At 41.6% G+C, this 15,578-nt stretch overlaps 1 protein-coding gene across 6 annotated transcripts in view; it reads left to right on the top strand.

The window, feature by feature from the left end:
* NOL4 (nucleolar protein 4) overlaps positions 1–9,712 on the top strand; it is a 256,013-nt gene extending 246,301 nt beyond the window's left edge. For 3 of the 6 annotated variants that reach the window (XM_073331286.2, XM_073331287.2, XM_073331288.2), the window contains one exon: positions 3,874–9,709. In XM_073331286.2, the coding sequence (XP_073187387.1) occupies positions 3,874–4,067 (194 nt within the window). In that variant the 3' untranslated portion in view covers positions 4,068–9,709. Of the gene's footprint in view, positions 1–424; positions 507–3,873 lie in introns of all 6 variants that reach the window. The other 3 variants (XM_073331284.2, XM_073331285.2, XM_073331283.2) reach the window with 3 other exon arrangements.
* Positions 9,713–15,578: the final 5,866 nt, after the last annotated feature.

Below are 15,578 nucleotides of genomic sequence, written 5' to 3' on the forward strand. Positions count from 1 at the left end.
CACTTTAGGCGCCTAAATATATACATTATGGATTATATTTATATAATCAGCCACCTGCTTATATAAATCTGTATAGATTCATTCTTATGACTGAAGCTTCAGGTTTCTCTCTGAGTATTTGATACCTGCATATGGATGGGCAGAAAAATACAGACAGTGAAGAGTGTGTGATACATTTATGCCTTATTTCACGAAGAAACCAGTACAACTGATGGAGCTACAAATGAGTTATGACATTCTTAACATGTACTACTAAGTGGGGGTCATACCCACTTCATTTCTTTTCAGACTGGGGCAGTGGTGAAGTGGATAGGGATTCAGCACAAATGGAAGTATCACTGCACTATATTTATTATCCAGGGAGCACTAGTGACAGCTATAGATGAGGCTGTGTACACTCTCATTTTAGCCCTTTTCTTTTCAGTCATTCAGAATGTTCTGAAACTTGAATCTTTCAGGATGAAACTCCCTAGGTTTGGTCTCTGGCCCAGGATAAATTCTTATAGGTAAGTTGTACCTGGGCCTTACCCAGGTGTGCTCTGGAGACACGGTGCAAGAGCGCCATTTCAAAACCCAGGTAAGGATTGGACACAGCTGCAGTTTCTGCATTCAAGGGAACGCACGGACTGTTCCCTCACTCCTCGCTGTTCTGCAGCATGGGTGGGAGAGGAGAGCATGCTGCATCCCACAAAAGGGTAGCAGCCGGCACTTTTCTTGTATCTCCTAGAGCTCCTGTGGGCCAGTGTGGCTCTGTATTGCCCGCAGTGCTCGGCTGTGCTGAAAGGTACAGTTGATCCCTTTGGAAACTTAGAAAAAGGATGGTTCAGCTGCATCTGAGTACAAGGAGAGTGAAAGAAAAATACTTTCCCCTTATTAAAAGAAATCCTTGCAACTTATTTTCAAAATGGTTTGGGACAGAAAGCTGTAATCTGGCACAGAAATAACTCCTTCATTGTCCTGGTAGAAATCTGTAGGGCTTTGTCTGAGCTGAGAAGAATCACACTTTGCCCCAGAGCAGTGCGATGGGTTCAGTATTTAATGACTTTTTACAAGCTTTCCCCTCAGTCCACACACAAGGCGTCTGCTCAGGCTGTCTGGCTTGCCTGACACTCCAATCTCATCTTCCCCCATGTTGAATTCCTCCACTAGCTCCCCCATGTTTTGTTGCATCAAGTTCAGGTTTCTTTTTCTGACTTCTATGGGCCACTCACAAATCTGCCCATCCTTATTTGCCCTTCTCATCTGTCACATTGCCTTATGCCTTGTCTGCCACCAGTGACAGCCTTGTTTGCTCATATCGGTTTCTCACACACATGGCTCTGTGCCTTCTTCCACGCTGCCCCTTAAACATAGACAATGCTCCCTGCACTGATCTGTAAGGCTACTACTCTCTCCTACAGCACTGCCACCTCTGCCATGACACGCTGAGGACAGATGGGACTGGCTGGCACTTAAACTGAGCTATAGTCATCCAAAAAGAACCAACATATATTTGACTATATCTTTCTCCTCTTATGCTTCATATGTCACTTTCCTTCTTAGATTGTAAACTTTTCAGGGTAGAGCCAAGTCTTGGTATGTGATTGTGCAGGAGCATAGCACAATGGAACTTCATCCTGATTGGGTGCATAAAGTTTTCCATGACTTAAAAACATTATGAGTCTGGTGCCTATAGTTCTCAGTGGCACAGAATATGTACTCAGTGAGACAAGGGCTCAGCTCTGCCTTTTAAGAAGAGATGATTCAAACATCTAGGAAGGGGTGATTCACTTCACTTAAGATGGGAAAATTTAAAATAAAAGCAACAGAAAAGAGGGGAGGGTTTCTGGTTTCTTTTGGGCATTAAAACTGTTCTAGATTTCACCTTTGTTTTTCAAACTGTTTCCGGGAGGTAACCTGGGTCACCAATTCCTGCTCAATCTCCTCTCTACATGTGGGATTCAAAGCCTTCAGCTCATCCAGCTGCTTCCCTTAGCATCTCCTCTTCTCTTACCAGGTGGGGTAACTGTCCCATATGTGTCCAAGATCATCAAAAGGGCTTCAGGAAGAGCTGTAATCCCAGCTGACCGAGGTGCCGCAAACAGACAATTGGGTATAGATGTGGGTGTAGAGTGAGCTCCCACAGCTTCAGTGATCCTCTGTACCAGTATTCAGTTTGTTAGACTCAGGTGAATTCTGATTGAGTTTTGATGATCTGTTGCATGTGCAGTGTGTGGATTTTGGTTGCAGTTGGCATAGAATTTTCCTTCCAGATTCCATTAGGATTTTAGAAAAAATGAACTCTGTGGAGTTCAAATCTCCCTGTGGGGTTAATCAGCACATTTAAAGATACTGGGCTAGATCCTTGGCTTCTGTTGGTTTGATGGAACCACACCAATTTATGCCAATTGTGCATCAGGCCTACTTCTAGCTTTCCTTTGAGAGAGATGTCTCACTGCATGTGCTGAAATACTACAAGGAAAAGCCCATTAATGTAAGGAGAACATTACAAAAGTTTGTACTTACCAATGAAATAAATTTAGTATTCTATTCAACTATTTAAAAATCTGGATTGCTGAGGAGCAAAACCATTCATTCTTATTTCAGAAAAAGATTTCTTCTTGCCCTGCCATATATTTTCTGTGTGTTTTTGGCTATGACATGAATGAGAGTCCAGGGAAGTTCATAAAAATTAAAGTAGGTTCATGTGGAGCATGGTGCCCTCAATATTTCAATGGCCAATTTTTCAGTACTGGCACAATAAATATAAGTCTTTAATGGCTTCTTACAACCATTCAGCTAAGCTGACATGATTTGTGTACTCTTGTTCAGTATGCTGTGTTGAGATTTTACTTCCTTAGAGTTTTCCTTTTGAGCTTCATCGTGATATAGTCATTGCCCTATAGTGTATGATGACAATTAGGTAGATTCACTAGCCTACTTCTCTCCTTCATCCTATGTGTATCGGGGTAACGATTAAAACAAGGCAGTCATACCAATTTAAAACTGGTGAATGTGAATGGAGGGCTAGGCTGTCTTTGTATTTCACCTGTTCGTGATACCTATTCCAGATCTCAATGTGAGAATGTTTAACAGTGCAGGTTCTGTGTGACCAGTCTCTTTGTGTGCCTGACTCTGCCTGCACTCCCCTGAAGTCAATGGGAGGTTTGCCATTGACTTCAGTGACTGCAGCAATATGGCATTATCAGCATTATCTACCGTTAGCTTTATCTCAGGGTTGTCAAAAAGGAAATAGAATTAAGTAACATTAAGGGCCATTTCTTCAACTGATGTAAATCGGTATAGCTCTTAGCCTTAGTGCTTTCTGTTAATGTCTATTTATCTACCACTCCCATCACCAGGGCCTTACAAATATATTATTGTTTTAATCAAGCTTCTCTCTCTCCCTTCCTTCCATTCCTCCACTGAGTAGGGAGTTGTTTCCCCCACCACACCCCCCTGACCCTTTAAACTGTAATTCTGTTGAAGTTACTGCGGGATGGCTGGAAATAAGTTGGTTTTGCATTTTGTTCTGGAGCTTTGTGTTTATCCCAATCTCTTCAGGAAGCAAGTCCTATGTGTAGGCCAGTTGCTGAGCAAGCTCTGCCCCCTGCACATACAAGGTTTCCTCTTGAGATTGACATTTCCACCACCAGTGACCCCGTACCCTGGACTATGTTAGCAGAAGCCAAAGAGTGAATGAAACCTGTTACATATAAAAATGAACTGCAGCATGCCCTCACCAGGAATAGCTACTGCTTTTCACCATTCACTGATAAACCGCTGTGAGCAGTTTGTTGTTGCTCTTGAATTGTGTCTACAAATCTTTTGTAGTGAAACTTTTTTCTGTCAGGAAAACCAAATGCTTCCATTTTTTCCATTTGTTATTTCCAGGTCCAACAGATCTCAGTATGAAGAGGCAGTTAGCAACCAGCTCCGGATCCTCCAGTAGTACAAGCTCTAGACCTCAGCTGAGTCCAACTGAAATAAATGCAGTGCGGCAGCTTGTTGCAGGGTATCGAGAATCAGCAGCATTTTTATTGCGTTCTGCAGATGAACTGGAAAACCTTATTTTGCAGCAGAACTGAGTCACATGAGCTTTGTGCTGGCCTAGTCTTATCTCGGAGTTTCCACTAATGACATTTTGAGTTCCCAGAGCAGACGCTTCAGTTACTGCAGTCTTTTTAGGAGAGTTAATTACCATAATGCCACACTGTTCTTGATCCATAAAGTGATGTGTTAAGGTGCTTCAAGTGAACTTTGACCTCCGATAGTTCTGAGGTACTTTAATGTGTCCGGCCTATTGCTTTTTGTTTTAGTGTGTCAGCATAAATATAAAAAAAGTGGCTAGAGATTGTTAACTCGTTCTAACAAGTGGAGGAAAGAGACGATGCTGTGGTGGTAAAAATTGGTTCAAGATCCAAGTGCAATATTAGTGGAATGTGCTACTGACTCATTGGACTTAAAGCTGCAGTATATGGCAAAACGTTGCCAAAAGTCCTGTTGCCACAGGACACAATTGCAATGGAAAGGATCTTGTATTTTCAGAAATGTAATTTTTATAAAAACAAAACAGAAAAAACCTTTTGTTTTCATTCAAAATTTTTCATTTTTACTTTGGTAAACTTTTTCACTGGTCCTAAAAACGTTTTGAGGAGATATTGTAAGTCCCCCTCTTCCTCTCCAGAACCCCCTGACCCTGCCCTTCTCCCCAACTTCATATTCTTTCTACAACAAGTAACTCTCAATGCTGGATAACCCTTCCGTTGTGTACTGTAAATTGTCATCTCTGGAAGAACTTCGAAAGGAAGCATGCATTTCCTTACATTCATGCCATTCTCACCTCAATCCTGTAATATATTGCAGCATTATTATCAGTTAATAGAGATGAGGGGTTTTTTAAAAGACATATCATTTAAAAAAAATTGGTTTCTTACAGCTAGCTCATTTAACTCCGTGATCGCTGCTGCTGTCTTGAACAAGTCCCTTGAGTAGCGATTGGATGTAGATGATTGAATGTTAAGAGGTTGCAAGTGACAATCTGAAAATTTGCACTCCTGTGTTTATTTATTTATTTATTTATTCCTTTAAACAAAATACTTACAGAAAAAAGGCCATTGACATTTCTGGAGTGATTTGTGTAATGCCCACACCTAGCTGAAAACTCTACAAAAACTATAAATGGATGCAGCTGCAACTTTAATTAAACTCTTCTCTCCTCTCCCCAATTTTTCCCATCCCCTATTTCTTCTTTTATAAGGTTGAATACACATTAATGGTGTTTTTTTGTGCACTAAGGCAAGCTTATTTTTGAATATATAGAGACAAGTACTTTTGTTCATGCTTACTGTACTATTTGTTCTGTTTAGCTTTTGTTGAATAACAAGTTCCTTGTGCATTCCTGAATTTGCCTTATTTCATGTACAAATTTTTATGTAATTCAGTTTTTGACAATGAGTTGAAGGCATCAGTGATATTTTATATCTACTTGTTACATATAGTTTTCCAAGTAATGACTGTGATTGTGACCCAGTAATGTGCACTTTTTCTTGTAATGTGGACATTGCTATGCTTTTTTCCCCTCTAGTGTTTCTAGAATTACTATTGCTTACAGTTATGTAAAGAAAACAAAAAAGAAAAAAAGAACTTTTGTGATACTGTTGGTGAATATTAATGTGAAAAAGGCTATGAAATATGAGTATTTTGGAGGTACATAGATACACAAACATCTATCTAAGTTGTGAACTAATGTTCACAAGTTTAAATGAAAATTCAAAAACTGAGGGCTGGAATGATTTCCTCTGTTTTGTTTGGGTAAATAAACAGATTTCTGTGTTTAACGATTGTGAAACATTATAACGTTTAAACAAACATAGTGTCTAATCAGTTATCAGCATTGTCCTTTTTAAACAGGAAAAGGGAACTTCCATGCCAGCTGTTGGAGTTGCCACAACTCAGTTCTCAAAAACATTGAGTAAATCCATTTGGATGATTCAAGCTAGAGGTTTGTTCTAATGAAGAATTTCTTCAATAAGAGCAGAAGCAGGCGGTGCGTAAATCATGAGGTCCAAGTCACTAATGCTTCACAATTTAAACCTGGCTTGAGGCAACAAAATCTAACTGGTAAAATTTATTCTTCAAAAAATCTATCAAGTGTCCTTTAAAAGCACTTGCCATTGACTCTGTGAATATTGTAGCAAGTTCTTGTTAATTGCTGCCCATTATTTAATAGATGTATTTTCTCCTACTGTAATTAACACCGTGGTCTCGCCCTTTTCTTCAAAAATGTTCTGTGGCTCTGCTTTCCAGTGGAGAGAATGTGGTGTTCCTCTCCTCTGGTGTCTGTCAGGAATTGAAGGACCAATCAGGAGCAAGAGATTTGATGTTAGCCCCCTTATGTTTTCAGGCAATATCTGCAGACTCCTCTGCATCTTCCTGCCTCAAAGTGAGGGAGGTTGCAAGTGACTCTTCCTGAGGTAACATCTTTAGTCTTCTACTAAATGGAGCCATTTAAGAGCCATGGAAGAGCACAGCTAATGCAGGCTTTTCACTCTCCATATAGAAGGAGTTTGTAATGGTGCCAGGACTGCAGTTTCCCTAGTCTTCTTTTGCAGGGCTGATGTGCTTCAAATGTTCAGCTAAGCAGCAACTTAGCAGTGTGTCCACCCAGCTGTTTGCCAGCTGGAATGCACCAAAAACTGCGGGGCTCACCATGCTAAAGCCAGAGCTCGACTGGATGCCAGGGACAGCTGAAAAAAAGAGGAGGTAAGGGATTTACTTTATAACCCCCTTCCCCAGTCACTCTTTTTAATTTTATTTTATATTATTTTTTGAGGGAGAAGCAAAAAATCTTGGCACTATTGTGTGGCTCAGTGGAGCCTTCAAGGCCTTCCTGCTCTCTCCCCTTTGAAGGGCATAGGCCTCTCTCCCACCCTCCATCCCTCATAGACACTCACCAAACATGCCCGCCACCACAGATCCCCTTCTCCAGGCTCCCTCCTCAGGAATCTCGAGGGATCTTTTTCAGACTCATTACATGCTGGAATCAAATCCTTCAATTACTTAGAGCTCAAGTCCCTATCCCTCTTTAAAAGCCTCCAGACTTACACCCATTTCTTTTGAGGGACAGCTTGTCTCCCATATGACCTAAATTCTGAGTTGTTTCCCCGAAATTTCACTACGATCATATCAGTGATGGTGATGGCCTTCAGGAAGGAGCACATTTTTATTCCTTACCTGGAAACTAACTCATCTGGGCTAAGTCCCAGCAGGATTCACTCTGAGTGTTCTCTCATTCTCCTACAGTGGTTTTAGCCCCTACAGGTGAACTTAGAGAAAAGCTCACCCATTCTTTTACAAAAACATATGCCTCTTGGAACAGTCATACACTCACCTACAGATTTAGCCTTCCTCTTTCACAAAAGAATCCTGAAACTATAAGCCACCATCTGGGAGTGCCAATCAAGTCATCATTCACCATCCAATTCTGCATGTGAATAATGGGTAAACAAGTATCTTGCTAGAATCTGGTTCCCTGGGCTCAGTACCACTCTCAGACACATCTTGTCCCTGAAAACCTTGCACTTCCTGAGGAAACAGAACCTCCAGTCTACCTGGTTAAATAGCTCTTTCTTCATCTGGGTTATTGGCCACTTCACAGGAAACTCATTCCGAATCTTCTGTCCCCTTTTCCCTGAATCTTTTTGAATTCCAATCTCACCACCCTATATCCAGATATTGCAGTGACCTCTGACCTGAAACCCTGTGCTCAGCATGTCTTTCCAGTCTTCAGGACAAAGGAGTTTGTCAAACACATTTGCCCTCTTCCCACAGATCTGGAAGGTTGTAAAAGCACAGAGCAATGGGTGCCGGATGATCTGAATTACTGTAGAGTGCTGAGAAGCATCTAGTTTATTGACCTTCCGCAGCTCTGAGAGATGATCCAACTGCTCCCTGACAGACCTGATCCCTTTCATCAAAACCCCATCCACCACCCATCTCTCTTTCTCTCAGCATCCTCCCCAAAAGCCAGGCGTCCACCATGCTCTTACACACTTGTTTAAAGTAAATAAATAACCAGCTCAAGTCAATAAAGAACATGGGCTGTCTGCTGTCTGCCTGGTGTGGGTTGCACCAAACGTAGGCCAAGAAGGCCTCCTTCCCAGATAGCCTGGAAATTCCCCTGGGTGGCTTCTGCAGTTCTAAGCTTTGGCTCTTACTGTTTCATGGGCTTTGTTTGTGGGCACCTGATAAGCCACAGAAAATCAATTAGCAGGTAAGAAAATGTGTCTATTGTATTTAGACTCTTTGTCAGAGGTTCAAAGACTGAAACCATCACTACCTGCCCACCATGTCTGGAGAACTTTCTGAATGAGAGCTAGTAGACTAGGATCTACTTGCTCGCCTATGGCGAGAAAAGGAAAAATACCTTCCAGCCCACAAAATGGAAAAAATTATGATGGTTGAGCTCTCCTCAGGATGTTCCCACAATTCTAAACACCACCCCAATCCCAGGGGAGCCATATGGTTTTGCTATAAGGATCAGTGACATTGTTGATGACTGTTTAAACAAAACATTGTTATTAGGCTTCAGTGTCAGGGCTCCATTGAAAAGAAGGAGCAATTGACTCCTCTGAGTTGGTGGTACTGTCTGCAGCTCCGGTAATATTTCACTGCAGTCTTCTTTGGAAGGTTAACCTGGCAATCACAAGGGAAAGAAACTTTTTGTTAAATGAAAGCTGACGTTCTACAGAAGCTGTTGGGCCCGGCAGAGAATTCCAACCCCTGAGTCCAGAAGAACCAAGTTAATAAAACATAAAACAATACTACTAATAAGAAGTAGGTGGTGGCACAGTTCAACCACATGGTGGTGGTTATTATTTATATTGAACTAGACCTGAAATGTCCCATTGTGCTAGGTACTGTGCAAACACATAGTAAGAGACAACCTGCCCCAGAGAGTTAACAATATAGATGGACACAACAAAAGGTGGAAGGAGAAAACAAAGGCACAGAGAGGTGGCTGAACCCAGAAGAGAAGCCAGGCCTTTTGACTCTTAATCCAGTGTCCTATCCACTCATCCACACTGCCCTGTGCAAGGTCTGGTATGTAAAGTCCTGGGGTCCAATTCTCTGTTCCAGCTTAGCTTCCTTGGTAGCAGGAACAAAAATAGCAGGGGAGGAGGATGAAGAGGTGGTTTTGAGCTCTGTGCTGACCAAAAAATCTCTTGAGTCCCCTTTTCCCCACTGGAGCAGAAAAGGGCCTGGGAGCAATGAAGAATTGGTCTCCTAGTCTGTGAGTAAAGGGTTTAAAGTATAATACATAATTTAGTTAATTTCCTTCAGTGTGGAGAGAGATCTTTATGTCAGCATTTTTCATCCCTGTTCCCAGTAATAAATGTCTGGAAACAAACTTGAAAAGGCTCCTAATAATTGTGAATGTATGTAATTCATCTTGTAATTCCATCTTTGCTTTGGTACTCTGTTTATCTATGTTAGTAAAATGATGCTGTAAAGAAAATTGAGGGACGGTTACAATATATCAACTGCGTGTAGGTGCATCACTTGAATCTTTTTCTGAGACTCTGAGCAACCACATAAGCAGCAGGGATGTGGATTACAGTGGTAAATTAAAAGGATGCTGTCAAAGTGCTTTCAAGATTTTAAAAATCATTTTTGATTGAAGTTGTTTACAATATCCCCATGGAAGCTTAAAACTGGTTATTTTTTCCTCCGTCCCACATGCCTGCTGGTTTATTATTGTAGGGTTGCTTGTGAAATCTTAGATGCTGGCATTTCTTTAGAATTAGAAGCAAGAGCACTGAAGCCACTTGTTTTAGGGGAAAACACATTGGAAACATAGAGGGGGGGAAATAGAAGGAGAGATTTTTGATCCATCAACTTTATTTATTTACTTACTTTTCATTACAAAATCTGAGAAGTGTAGAACCACGATCCTGACCTACTTATTTACTCTCATCTTCCATAAAAGGGAGGGTAGGGTTTGAAGTATGGAAGAGCAGCTTCCAGCTGAGAGAAGCCCCTGCTGGCTTAGCCAGCAAGCAGCTGTACTTTAGTTCATTCGCTGGCTCTGCTACCTGCAAAGTGAAAACTACAAGGTTCTGAGTTCATGGCTTAGTTGCAATACTGTCTGGGTCACTCACTCAGTAAGTGCAATCAGCCTAGGGGTTTGGCATGTGGCTTTTTTTTATTATTATTAAGGGTTTCTTATTAATTTTTACTTTTCAATAAAACATCACAATACAAAAAGCAAACACAAATGAAAATGATAAACTCACAGTAAGCATATAGAATTGTCAGCATAGCCATGATATATCATGCAAAACAATTTTTACAATCTTAATATTAAACCATAAAAATCAAATAAATCAAAACTTTACAATTAATGGCAGGAAATCAGAGGCAAGGCAGGGAGGGGAAGTGTGAAACCCAGGCTGGAAGGTGGGAGGTGGAAAAGGAAGGAGGTCTGGAATGGCCACTGGGCTCCAGGTTGTTCCTTAGTCAAATGTTTCTAAAACTGGAGCCCAGATTTCTTCTAACTCATGTAGTTGCTCCCTGTGGCAGAGGGTGGCTCTTATTTGGTCACTAGGTCAGAAAGGTCTGAAAACCATTGTTTTATTCTGTGCATTGATTTACTTCTGTAAAATCGTTCACTTCATGATCATGGCTGCTCTCAGAAACTGCAAATGCCCAAATTCATGGGTAAATAACCTAACACATTATTCTTGAGTGATGTTTGCTTGCTAAAGCCCCAAATCATTTTAATTCTATTCTCAACTTTCCACAGATGTTTAACTAGAGGACGTTCCCACAACAGCTGGAGAAGGATGCTCTTATCTGTCCTGCAGCCGCAGCATGTATCCCAAGGAACAGCTTCAATCTTATGTGGTCTCTGTGGTGTCCAATATATTCTAAACAATGTTTTTGTTTAATTAAATAAACTAATAAAACTATAGAAGCACAGCATTGTATAATGCATTTGACCATTGTGGAGCCTTTAAAGGATGTGCCAGCTCTTTATCCCAGATTTTAGTAATAAAGTCAAGGCTCAGTATTTTGCCATCAAAAAAGCATGCATGGGCTTGAGGGACATGTCTACGAAACTCAGTTCTCAGGGGTGTTGGGCAGCCTCAGGGCATCTGGGCCAAAGAGCTAGCTCAATAAATGTTTTAGCTATATATATTGCCATATCACTGTGGCTGGGAGGTTACATTGATATTGCAGGACATAGACTGGAACTATGTCCAGATTATCAACCAAATGTAATGCCTCTCTCTGTCCATTCTCTTCATGTGATTGGTTGGCAAGTAAGTCTGTAAGTCAGAATGACTCCAAATAGTGGCTTTTATATGGAATCTATTGGCCAAGAGGGGACAATACTCTCCAGGGACAATACTTTCCAGGGGGCCACTACAGAGGGCACTCTGTTTTTCTCTGTAATATGAAGATCCCAAGAACCCTGGCAGGTAGATTGTCTTAAGGGGATGTGGTGGTTGTGTTGGAACCAGTGGAGGCCTGGGACATGATAGAGCTGCTTCAGACTCCAGGATCTCCTGCCTCTATCAAAGAGGAGCTGAAGCATCCACCAAGATAGTGTGGGGCATTGTTCTGGGCCCCATATGAAGGTCTTGATAATCTTACTAAATCCTTTAAAATAGGATGGTGAGGTGATGATGGGTAGTCTACTTAAAATGTACAACAATCTAATTAAGTTCATCTTAACTGTGTTAATTTTCCCACAGAGGCTCAGAGAAAGCTCTTGCCAGGAACTGGAGTCTTCGGCTAGTTTTAGAAAGGTTGGTGCTCACTTCATTTTTACAAGTGTTTCAAGTTTCCTTGGTATTTTTATCCCCAAGTATTTAATTGTCTCTGACTACCTATGTTATATGCAGTGTCGTTGTAGCTGTGTTGGATATTCGAGAAACAAGGTGGGTGAGCTCTTCAGATCTGGGAAACCTTCACAGAGGTTACACAGAGCTCTTCTTCAGGTCTGTGTAAGTTCCAAAGCTTGTCTTTCACCAGCAGACATTGGTCCAATAAAAGATATTACCTCATCCTGAAAGTGAGCCAAAATCTTGGATTAATGCTAGGTCAAGGATTGTGGTTTTGGGATATGTTATAAATGAAAGGGCATCATTGGTGCTAACATCAAATGGTACTACAATGGGCCAGTCCTGATATCTCAAATATTTGAGTGAGAGCCTATGGCGATTTCCATGGGTTCTCAGCCTGGATCAAACAGGCGTGGGGACAATGAACAATCCTGTCTAGGGCTTCTGAGGAAGTTAAATTAGATTGAAATTGTGCCAATGGTTAAGATATGAGATGTGGAGACCTTTTATAGAAGTTGAAACCATGCTCTAAAAACAGGCCTAACACCAAATTTCTGTATTCCCAGTTCACTTGATCAAAGGCCTTTTCTTCATCATAAGAACAACCATACTTGGTTAGACCAATGGTCCATCTAGCCCGATAGTGGCCAATGCCAGATGCCTCAGAGGGAATGAACAGAATAAATAATCATCAAGTGATCCATCCCCTGTGGTCCACTTCCAGTTTCTGGCAGTCAGAGGCTAGGGACACCCACATGCATCCCTGACCATCTTGGCTAATAGCCGTTGATGGGACCTGTCCTCCAGAAACTTACTGAATTCTTTTTTGAACCCCATTATAGTTTTGACCTTCACAACATCCCCTGGCAATGAGTTCCACAGGTTTTCTGTTCATTGTTTGAAGAAGTACTTCAGTTTGTTTTAAACATGCTGCTGCCTATTAATGTTATGGGGTGACCTGTGGTCCTTGTGTTATGTGAAGGAGTAAATAACACTTCATTATTCACCTTCTCCACACCAGTCATGATTTTATAGACCTCTATCATATCCCCCCTCAGTCCTCTTTTTTCCAAGCTGAAAAGTCCAAGTCTTTTTAAAATCTCTCCTATAGAAGCTGTTCCAGACCTTTAATCATTTTTGTTGCCCTTCTCTGTACCTTTTCCAATTCTGTATCTTTTTTGAGTTGGGGTAACCAGAACTGCATGCAAGTATGAGTGTACCATGGATTTAGATAGTAGCATTGTGAGAGTGAGAGTGAGAGTACCATGGATTTAGATAGTAGCATTGTGATATTTTCTGTCTTATTATCAATCTCTTTTCTAATGGCTCCTAACATTGTTAGCTTTTTTTGACAGCCACTGGACATTGAGCTTCCAAATCTAGAAGTAACTGGGGGTTGAGCTTATTACGCTACACCGCTGTTGTATCTACTAAAACTGTCTTACGTTATCCAAGCCATGCCTGCCTTTCCTAAATCCCATCTTTCTCCAGCCTTGCTGCCAAAAGTTTGGCCAATATTTTCCACATCACTATTAATTAGGAAAATTGCTCTATAGTTCAAGCACATAAAATCCTGACTGGTTTGGGAATCACTGAAATCAAGCCTCTCTCAAGGTGTAGGGGAAAGTATCCTCCTCCAGGGACTCACTGAACAGGGTAAGCAGCTTGCCTGCAAGGGGTTCAGAAAAATGTTTATAAAAATCAAAGAAGCTGGCTGACCTAGCAACCTTACCCAATGTCCCAGATTTCAGGGTGTTGGGAAGCTCTGTTGCTGTTAACAGAGCATCCAAGCGCTCTCACCGTACCACAGAGAGACATTTCTGTTTTAGCAAGGAAAGTTTCCAGGGCCTCGTGTGAAAGGGCAGAATCAGAATTGTATAGACTTCTGTAAAAATTAAATAATTGTTTTCTTTATATCTCTGGGGCTGATGCATATTTACTGTGCTTTTCACAGATTGCAGTAATGGTCCCCCTGGTAGTCACGCCTAGCTGATAAATACATGCTGTATTTTGCTTTCTTGGTGGTTGGCTGGGGTCTAAAGATAAAAGCCTTACTACTGGTAACAAGTAATGCAGATTATCCTTTAGTTCAAGAGATAGAAACATCTGTCTTTGGAGGCAAAGATCCAGGATAACCATGTGGATTGGAGTTATGTGTTCACTTGGAGAATCTAGAAATGGGTAGTAGACAGAGGCGTAAGGAATAATGAAGGGTAAAATGTACTCCAGGTTGAAGTGAGCATCACTTGTGACAATTAAATATGCACACAATGCCAGTTTCTTGTCACAGGTGTGGCACCAATCTCTGATTAAAAAACTTACCTTGAAATCAAGGAGGCTTCAGAGTTAAGTCAAATATTGTAAATTCTAGAGCACTACTGGGACTAAAAGATAAGGGCCTGGTTTGCAGAGGTAATCGGAGCTGTGTGTGCACTGCACCTTTGAAAATAAGGCCCTCAGAACATGAGCAATCCAGGGCTAGAGAGAGGCTAACCCATCCCTGTTTCCACACAGGAACAAGAAATGGCAACTAGGAATATTGTTTAAGCAAAAAGTTCCAAACCTTGGCTCCTGTGTCATCACCTCCTCTTCCCCACCAGTAAAGAAAGACAAGGCTGAATTCATGCTGTCTACACAAAGCCACAGTAACTGAACTTTGTGCTGAGAATTCTACAAGGGGTGGGAGGATAGACACATTGCGCCAGTGAGCTAAAACTAGCTGTGTGGCCGTTCTGGCACTGGTGGAGGCTCGGGCTAGCCACCCAAGGTTGAACCCCTCCTACCCCGCTGGTTCCAGGGTCAGGTGCCTAGCCCAAACCTGTGCTGGTGCATTGCCACAGCATTGCTATTTTGAACATGCTAACGTAAGCCCCTCTAGCACACGTCTGTCTTCCCGCCTGGGAGACTCACTCCCTTCTGCAGTATAGACATCCCCTGTGGGCTTCCAAACGCTCCTTACAATAAACATCCTATGTATCTGCTGTGGCTTATTAACCCTGTGATGTTTTGTTTTCACTCTCTTGCTTGGCCTTTTGAGCCTTCTGGGTGTGTTTATTTTTTATTTGTATATGAATAGTATTTATTTTTAGCATCTCACTTTCAGCACTCAGCAAATAAGAATCTTTTAGGATTATTCAACAAAGGGAAATATAATTTTTCTTAAATTGTTCTGCTTCCATTAATCCTGGGGTTCAGTCTTATTGAATAAGACTTGATTGTTTTTTTTTTTTTTTTTTTTTTTTTGCCATATTGATCCTTTGATGCCTGTGAGTCCAGAAATTCTGCCATAAGTGCAACTGCATTTTGCATTGGGGTGTCCCAGAAACAGCTCCAAAATGCCTGTTGTGAATGGATTGATAATGCTGGCAGTGGATTTAAACTGTACGCCGATCTTAAAGCAAGAGCTATCCGGAGAACATGAAGCAAGGCAGAGGCTGGAAGATTTAGTCATCTCTAATAAGATGTTTTGCTCCAATTTTCTTCTCTCACTGAAGAGTAACATAATTTCATGTAAGTTTCCTTTCCCAACAGTAATATTTGAGGGCTAGGAGTGATACAGAAATTGCGTTGTACAGGAGCGTAGCTACAAGGGTGCAAATGGTGCAGTCGCACCAGGGCCCACAAGTGGGCCCAACCAGCAGCGCCCACTCTACCTTAGGCACTGTTATATTTACACCAGAGTCTACCTAGGCAGACAGAGCTCCAAGGAGCAGGAAGTGGCCCAAAACCAGGCTGCCAAGAAAGCAC

The sequence above is a fragment of the Lepidochelys kempii genome, chromosome 2 (genome assembly GCF_965140285.1).
Source record: "Lepidochelys kempii isolate rLepKem1 chromosome 2, rLepKem1.hap1, whole genome shotgun sequence".
Classification (NCBI taxonomy): Eukaryota; Metazoa; Chordata; order Testudines; family Cheloniidae; genus Lepidochelys; species Lepidochelys kempii.